At 42.3% G+C, this 9,381-nt stretch overlaps 1 protein-coding gene across 1 annotated transcript in view; it reads left to right on the forward strand.

Moving 5' to 3' along the window:
* Positions 1-586: 586 nt before the first annotated feature.
* LOC107299451 (cytochrome P450 2J5-like) overlaps positions 587-9,381 on the forward strand; it is a gene marked incomplete at its 5' end in the record, with an annotated part of 38,026 nt that continues 29,231 nt past the window's right edge. The window contains 4 exons of the mRNA XM_015828808.2: positions 587-749; positions 5,281-5,430; positions 5,645-5,805; positions 7,747-7,923. Coding sequence (XP_015684294.2) covers positions 587-749; positions 5,281-5,430; positions 5,645-5,805; positions 7,747-7,923 — 651 coding nt within the window. The remainder of the gene's footprint in view (positions 750-5,280; positions 5,431-5,644; positions 5,806-7,746; positions 7,924-9,381) is intronic.

Genomic DNA, 9,381 nt, shown 5'->3' on the forward strand with positions numbered 1-9,381 from the left:
CAGCCTCCACAGACGTCCCTCCCCACAAGCAACATTGATATGATCACCTTGGCCATACCCACCCAATCTGCCATGACCACCACAGCCATGTCCATCCAGTGGGCCATGCCCATCTGGCACCCGGCAATAAATAACTGGGTTTGGGGTTGCAGTTTGGGCACTTGGTCTCTAAAAGGTTTGCCATCACTGGACTATGCAAAAGAGACGATCAAACAGCCCCAAAGAGAAAAAGACTCCAGCACCTCTCCACCAGGAATCAGCACTCAGATCAGCATAGATTAACTCCAAGGTCAACTTCAGATTAACAATGAAGTAAGCAAAATCCCAATCAAGCAACTGCCACAGAGCCATTAGTAAACAGCCCCACCAAAGAATCCTAAGACCGCCGCTCCCACCCAGATATGAAAGACATCAGAACATAAACTGACAGCAAACAGCACTCCTTACTAGCACTGATGATGTCACCTAGTTAGGGTAATGAAATGAAAGAAATGAAAACAAGCAAGCTCAGAGAGCACCAAAGACCCCTTATAAATAATCTGTTTTATTTGATTATAACATTTCTCAACTTTGATTCTCTTGGCAGCCTGTAAAACGATATGGAAATATATACTCCATAAGGGCTGGACCTAACCTTCTAGTAGTGCTGTCTGGATTCAAAACTGTGAAAGAAGTAATGACCAGCTTCCCAGAGGAATTCTCTGATAGATCAGAGGATGCTTTCTTGACTGCTTTGGGGAAAAAAAGGGGTAAGTGCAAATAGTAAGGAATTCTATCTAAATAACCATTGTTACCATTTGTCTGAATAATGGTATGTCATGAGAATGGCTGATGGTCGTATTCTGAAAGATCTCCTGTATGGAGAACTAGTGCAGGGAAAGCGCCCCAGAGGGAGACCTGAGCTGCGATATAAGGATATCTGCAAGAGGGACCCGAAGGCCTTGCGAATGGACATTAACAGCTGGGAATTCTTGACCTCTGATCGTTCAGCCTGGAGGCTAAAGACGCAGCATGGCCTTCTCCAGTTCGAAGAGACACTTGTGCGGCAGGCTGAGGCAAAGAGACAGTCCCGGAACCAGCGAAATCTGGGGGCTGGACAGTGTGGAAGGGACTGCCACTCTCGAATTGGCCTTTTTAGCCACACCAGATGCTGTTTTAGGACCTCTTTCCAGAGCATGATACCATAGTCCAGTGATGGCAAACCTTTTAGAGACTGAGTGCCCCAAAACTGGTCCTGCTCCGTTCCACCCCCTGCCTCATCCCTGCTCTGCCCCCATCCCCCGCCCCACCTGCCCACAGGACCACTCACTGCCTCCAGGGCCTGCTGGAGATCACCCAGGCAGCCCAGCAGCACTATGGCAGCCATACCCTCTGCCCGCGCCCTGCAGCATCAACATCACGATGGGGTGTGAGGGCAGAGTCTTCTCTACGCTGCCTGGTTGCCATGTCCTTGGCTGCGCTACTCCATGTAGGCCACGCTTGGGGGCAACTCTCCTTCAGGGGGGCTGCTGGAGAGGAGGGGGTCATGGGGGGAGGCAAGGCTGGGGCAACAGCACGTGTGCCCACAGAGAGGGCTCCGAATGCCACTTCTGGCACCCATGCCATAGGTTCACCACCACTGCCATAGTCTCTCGAGACTGAAGGATGCCAATGAATGATGATGATGATGATGATGATGATGATGATGATGATGATAAAGTTGGAAGGGACCTTGGATGTCATCTAGTCCAACCCCCTGCTCAGGCAGGAAACCCTATACCATTTCAGACAAATGGCTGTCTAGTCTCTTCTTAAAAACTTCCAGTGTTGGAGCATTCACCGCTTCTGGAGGCCAGTTGTTGTACTGGTTAATTGTTCTAACTGTCAGGAAGTTTCTCCTTAGTTCTAGGTTGCTTCTCTGCTTGATTAGTCTCCATCCATTGCTTCTTGTCCTGCCTTCAGGCACCTTGGAAAATAGCTTGACTCCCTCTTCTTTGTGGCAGCCCCTGAGATATTGGAACACTGCTATCATGTCCCCCCCCCTCGTCCTTCTCTTCATTATATCTCAAAGTTGGACAGTAATTATCTGAGTTAGATTTTTGCATATTGTTTTGTGGTTTATATATGAATAATGTGGGGGGGTGGAAGGGAAGTAAAGAATAGTTAACAAAATGATTTAAAGTCATGAGATAAGGAAAAGAAATATTGCTATAATTCAGTTTACGCCAAATTATTACATGTCCCAATTTTATCTTGTCCATTACATTCATACATTGACTTGGAAAAAAGAGAGTTTTAGGAGGAGAGGACTATAGGTAGTTCTCGACTTACAACCATTTGTTTAACAACCATTTGAAGTTTCAATGGACTAAAAAGAGTGACTTTGGTTAACATCCATCTCAAAAGAGGTCATAAAATTGGTCATGAGTCACTTAACAACCACCTTGCTTAACAATGGACATTCTGGTCCTAATTGTGTTTGTAAGTTGAGACTATCTGTAATGAAACATGACAGAAGTAACATCAGTTCTTGCATTAGGCAACTCATTATAGTGTTCCAGAATGAGCAGGAAAAGACCACAGAAGGCAGACATCAAACTCTATTCTATGCAGACGGACAAAGTTCAAGATTGCAATACTCTGCTTTTTAAGGATAATTAATACCTCTGTTTAACTCAGGGAGGTGGGAGGAGAAGAAGGTGGTTAGAACTAAACACACATGAAATATTTAGAAATCTCCCCTTAATGTGGTGATCGGAAACCTATGACATGCATGTCACAGGTGACACACCAGGCCTCCAGACCCTCTGAAAATCCCGCAAGAGGGTCCTTCTTTCATGCAGTCTCTGGGTCATCCAAAAACATGCAAGAACAAGGTGTGCATTCTCCAAGGTTTCCACCCTTTAAGGTCTTGTGATAGATAGTTTTTCTGAGAGGCACCAGGGGCTGGGGCAGAAGGTCTAACTGGCAAAGCAGAGTCAAGTTAGACATTTTGTGAATTTTTGACACAATGACCATAAAAGGGTCATCGTCACTGTCATGTCGTGAACATTATTTCACTTGCTAGAATTTTTATTCTGCTATCCTTTGATCTTATTAAAAAGAATGGAAGTATGCAGTGCTTTTTGTCTAAAAAAAAAAGGTGCCAGAACTCACACATGTCATACAACCCGCCTTGCCTACCCTACAAGGTTCCATCCAAAAAACTCCGTTCTGGGCGTTCTATGAGAAAAAAAAGCCAAGGAAGTATGTATTTTAAACTCTATTTACTTTTACTCCAAGGAGATAGAAGGGAAACTCATAGAGGGGATAGATGGGATAGAAGGAAAACTCATCAGATATGAAGATGAAATTAAGTTAGAGGGAATAGCCAATACTTGAGAAGATGAGGCTCAAGATGGACAGACTTCGGCATTGGTCCTTATCCAACAAGATATAGTTCGAAGGTGAGAAACATAAGGTCCTGCATCTAGCCAGGAAAAAGCAAATGCATAAATATAGAAAAGGTGGTACCTGGCTCAACAGTAGTGCTTGTGAGAGGGATCAAGGTGTCCTAGGGGACCACTTCTTAAGTATGAGCCAGTGATTTGCGGCATCTGCCAAAAAAGCCAATGTAGTTCTAGGCTGCATCAACCAAAGTGTACCATCAAGACACTGAGAACTGATAGCACTGCTTTACATCACTCTGGTGAGACCACATTTAAAATACTGCATCCAGTTTTGGTCACCACGATACAAAAAAGATATTGAAACCCTGGAACATGTGCAGAGAAGAGAACAAAAATGATAAAGGGCCTGGAGGTTAACAGGTATGTCTAGCCCAAAGGTAGGCAACCTTGGCTCTTTTATGACTGGTGGACTTCAACTCCCAGAATTCCTTAGCCAGCCATGCTGAGGGGAAAGGGAGAGGTTTCCAAGCTGAGCCATGCTGGCTCAGGAATTCTGGGAGTTGAAGTCCACGAGTCATAAAAGAGCCAAGGTTGCCTACCCTTGGGCTAGCCTATCGAAGAGAAGAATTAGGGAGAAAGTTGTCTTCCAGCACTTGAGGGGCTGTCACAAAGAAGAAGGACAAGAAGTATAGGTAGTCCTTGACATGCAATCACAGTTGAGCCCAAAATCTATGTTGCTAAGAGAGACATTTGTTAAGTGAATTTTGCTCTATTTTACAGCCTTTCTTGCTACAGTTGTTAAGGGAATCATTAGTAACACGTTTGTTAAGTGAAACTGGCTTCCCCATTGACTTTGCTTGTCAGAAAGTTTCAAAAATGGATCACGTGATTTCATGACACTGCAACTGACATAAATATGAACCAGTTGCAAAGCATCTAAATTTGTTTAATGAACATGAGCATGGGAACATGAGCATGGGAATGTTAGTGTGAAAGTGACCATAAGTCCCTTTTTTTAGTGCCATTGTAACTTCAAACTGTCACTAAACAAACTGGTGTTAGTCAAGGACTACCTGTAATGGATGGAAACTTGTCAAAGACAGAACTGATGATGTTATCTAGTTTGGGGAATGAAATGTCTGCAAATGTTTATGGAGATTCTTGGTAATCCAGGGATTCAGTTTGAGATGCAGACAACACAGACTCATCCCCAACAGCCCGCACCTGTCTTCAACAGTGAAGGGACACAGGGCAGAAAACATCCTGCAGCCAAGAAGGCTCCACACACATTTGCACTACTCAGGTGACCCTGAGGACACAGGTAAACCTCCAAATGGCCTCAATGACTCTCTAAAAGAATGCAAATGACTAGCAGTCTGCAAGGAGTATAAATCCTTCCATTCCCCACCACCCAGTCAGAGCTGAAGAAGCTTCTTGGATGAGAAGCGAAACATCTTCAAAGAAAAACAAGAAAGTCCAGTTGCCTCCTGAAAAAGCACATTTGGGACAACCATGACCTGGATGACTGAGAATCTCCATAGATCTTGTAGGAGGAAGTTACAAATGGATTCTATTAGCACTGAGAAGTTCCTGTCGCTTGTGCCTATAACATGTTCTCGTACGTGAACCTTTACATCATCTTAGAAGCTTTTGATGTCCATCAAAGAAGCTGGCAAGCACTGCAACTGTGTTCACCATACCGCACATGTCTCTCAGTGTCCATGTGACTCCCAACATGAATAAATGTTTTTATAATAAAACTTAGCATAGCCGAAATTTTACAAAATGGCAAAATTACACAAAGGTTTTCTACCTGAAATTCAGAGCAATGTTTGGGAAGAACTAGATCTGTTTTATTTTTTAACATGAATGTCCTCAGGAATCACTTATCATTCTCTGCTGATGCCCTCAGGTATTATTTTCTCCAATGGCTACGTCTGGAAACAGCAGAGACACATCGGCGTCACTTCTCTGAGGAAGCTGGGCCTGGGGAAGAAAAGCATTGAGCATCAAATACAAGACGCAGCTCAGACGTTGGTGGAAACATTTAAAAAAACAAAAGGTATGCAATTTGGGCTAATCGCTCAAGTCTCTGTCTGCAGAATTTTTTTCCATTCTCTTTATTTCTAATAAGAACAGACGTATTTGATATGTTGTTTTACAATTTTTGAAACAATTAACAATCATTTTAAATTAACAATAATTCCCAATAATGTTGTTCGTTGCATAGAAGTCCTGTTCTTTAATAATTCATTATGAAATATCTTCATTTGCAGGACAGCCATTTGACCCTTCAATTCCAGTAATACATGTAGTTTCTAATGTCATATGTGCTTTGAGTTTTGGTCATCAGTTTGCTCCTGAAGATGAAAGCTTCCAGAAGCTAATTCAAGCCCTTGAAATTATTGTGAAATTCACTGGCAGCTTTTTTCATGTGGTGAGTAATGTTTTCTGTTAAAGAGACAAAACTATTTCCATGAATATGTTTATGTAATCACGAATGGAATTCATGGAGGAAGCCTTGGAAATCATCTATTGTACTATTATCCCCAGTAGCCAAGACAAGTCTTTGCAGTTTCCTTGTCAAGATTTCGGAAGTGGTTTGCCATTGCCCACTTTCTAGGGCTGAGAGAGAGGGACTTGTCTAGTGTCATCCAACTGACAGTGCTTTAATTGGGACAAATACTCAGAATATCTCAATAAAAGATGGTCCACCACTTCCTGGGTCAGTCTGACACTGAACACTTCTTTCATTTTTTTCTTAATAGCAAACCAACGTCTGCTTCATTATGATTTAGGCCCATTGCTTCCATGCAGAAATTGTTTTGCTGCAGCCACCAGAAAAGCCAATGCAGCCTAGGCTGCATTAACAGAGGGATAGAATAAAGATCACATGAAAGCTTAGTAGTGATTTATAAGGCCTTGATAAGACCACACTTGGAATATTCAGTTTTGGTTGCCACAATATAAAAAAGATCTTGAGACTCTGGAACAAGTGCAGAGAAGAGCAACAAAGATGATTAGGGGGCAGGAGACTAAAACATATGTAGAACAACTGCGGGAATTGGGTATATCTAATCTAGTGAAAAGAAGGAGTAGTGGTGCCATGCTAGCAGTACAATATCTAGGAGGTTGCCCCAAAGAAGAGGGGGGTCAACCTATTCTCCAAAGCCCCTTAAGACAAGACAAGAAGCAATGGATGGAAACTAATCAAGGAGTGAACCAAGCTAGAACTAAGGAGAAATTTCCTGACAGAGAGAACAATTAACTAGTGGAATGGCTTGCCTCCAGATGTTATGGGTGCTCCACCATTGGAGATTTTAAAGAACAGATTGGCCAGCCATTGTCTGAAATGATATAGAGTCTCTTGCTTGAACTGGGGGTTAGCCTAGAAGACCTCCAAGGTCCCTTCCAACCCTATTATTCTGTTATGAAAAGCTAGCAGACCGAAAATCCAACCCATGTAGTTAATTCATTATTTAGCCTGCCATGTGTTGAAAGAAAAATCTTCATCAGGGTCCAGTCCAAGCCGGGAATAAACAAAATGGAGACTGCTTTAGAAAGAAGGTTGTAGTTTATTGAAGAGGAGAGCCAGGCAGAAAGATGGCTCTGGGAAATCTGACCACATGTAGCTGGGAGTGGTGGGTTTTTATACCTTCTGGGGCTTTTGATGTCGTTTCCTGTTCCTGTTTGAGGCTTTGCATTTCCTATGTCATATACTTTGACCTGAGTCTCAGTGTGTCCTTTTGGTATTCTGATGGTGGGTTAATCCTATTACGTCACCAAAGGTCATGTTTTTTAGAGTTTTGGTTGGGTATGTAGATTTTAGGGGTCTTTGTCTTCTTAATCTCATGAGCTTCTAGATTCCTGGCTCCAACCTTCCCGAATGGATTATTACATCTGCATTTCTAAAAGCTGGTTTCTGCTGAGTTTCTGCTTGGGGCTATTAAGAAAAACTGAGCTTGCTTTTCTGCCTTTAATATCCTTTGGACAAATATATTCTGCCTATTTAATATCCCCCAAAATATTTCTTTCTCTGGATTCTTCCTACACATGTGAATCCAGTTGGTCTAATTTATTAAATCAGTTACCCATAGGTTACAAAGGCTCCTGGAGAGAATGAGAGAATAAGAGAATTTTATATTAGCTTTAAAATAACCTATCTGCCTCTAACATGATTCTTTTCTGGAAGAATTTGGAAACAGCTTTTCTGCAGGACCTTTGGGACCTGACGCCATGTAAAGTTTGCCATGTTTCAATGTGCTTGCAATGTTTTTCTTTGGTTATTAAATCCTGTCTATTACTGTGAGCTGCTGAGAGTCTTCTTTAGTTGTAGTGGGAAATAAATAAACAACCTTTCCTTTTCCATTTCTATTAGATGTTTATTGTCTTTCCACGATTAATGAGCTATCTCCCAGGCCCTCACAAGAAGGTCCTGGCTGCTGTGGATTTGATTGGGTCCTTTGCAAAGCAGGAAATAGAGAAACACAAGGAATCCAGCTCTCTGCATGAGCCACAAGATTTCATTGATCATTATCTTTTTCAGATGGAGAAGGTATGGGTTTATTGTAGTTCAATACATGGGCAAGATACTGGAATTTTTTTCCTTGGAGTTATTTCTTTTTTATTCAACTCCCATTCCGAATTTCACCCGTTCTAAATTCAGGTTGCTTCTAAATAAGGACTATATTGTACCTCTGTAATATCAGACTCTTGTTATACATGGGGGGAGGGCTCCTTGGGGAAATTAGAAATGTTTCTGTTTGTCATCTTGTAGTGTTTGCCTACCACTCCTTTCCCCTATTTATAAAGAAGTTCCATTAAGAAGGAAAAGAATTAACAAGGTAGATTGATTGATTGATTCATATTTAAACGAATACTTACCCTGAAATGTTGGAAAAGTACAGATACTTTCACAGCTTTGAACATAAGTAAAAATGTAGAACAATTGAAATAAGGAATAAAGGTACTCCTCTCCATTGTTTTCAGAAAAAGATTGACTTTTTTTAGAACAACTTTTATCAATTTCCAGTCATGTTGCCCTTGGTCACTTTATTTGATACCATCAGTCTTGAGTGTACTAATGGTTCAAGGGTGGTGCAAAGCTTCAGTTTTTCTTTCCCTCTCTATCATACTACTATCAGTACATATTAGCATCCACGAGTGTTATAATTGTAGGTTTCTGGTTAGAGTGTCCACACTAATTATAATGAGCGATGGTGAGTGGTTGGACCATTTGTGATTGGGAAAGGAATAGGTCATGTGCTCAAACGCCTCTCTATCTCAGTGATTGTCATATCTGTGGTGTTTTGTTTCTTAAGATGCTTCTCAATCAATAGGCAGGTGGACTGGATTGTCTTGTTTGTCCCATTATTCTTCATAACATTACACTGGTTTGGTGAAAGGTTATTGAGGTCTCACAAGAATCCAGTACAGGTACTATTCGATGTACAACTGGGACCAAAATTTCTATTGCTAAGCAAGACAGTGAATTCTACCCCCTTTTATAACCTTTCTTGCTACAGTTGTTAAGTGAACCATGGGATCGTTAAGTGAATTCTGGCTTCTCCATTGACTTTGCTTGTCAGAAGCCAGCTAGGAAGGTTACGAATGGTGATCACATGACCCCAGGACAGTACAACTGTCATTAATACATGCCCGTTGCCAAGCACCTGAATTTTGTTCACGTGGCCATGGGGATGCTGCAATGGCATGAAAACTGGTCATGTTTTTCACTGCTGTTGAAACTTTGAATGGTCACCAAATGAATGGTTGTAAGTTGAGGTCTTCTTGCACTTAAAGAAGACCAGGGGGGTGTTTTATCAGGTTCGCCTGATTCACCAGTTGCGGCCTTTTCTGGACCGGGACGCCTTGCGCACAGTCACTCATGCTCTGGTCACCTCCCGCCTGGACTACTGTAATGCTCTCTACATGGGGCTTCCCTTGAGGAGCACCCGGAGGCTCCAGCTAGTCCAAAATGCGGCCGCGCGGGCGGTGTTGGGAGGGACTCGTC

Source organism: Protobothrops mucrosquamatus, unplaced genomic scaffold (genome assembly GCF_001527695.2).
Source record: "Protobothrops mucrosquamatus isolate PMUCROS unplaced genomic scaffold, P.Mucros_1.0 scaffold4943, whole genome shotgun sequence".
NCBI classification, from domain to species: domain Eukaryota; kingdom Metazoa; phylum Chordata; class Lepidosauria; order Squamata; family Viperidae; genus Protobothrops; species Protobothrops mucrosquamatus.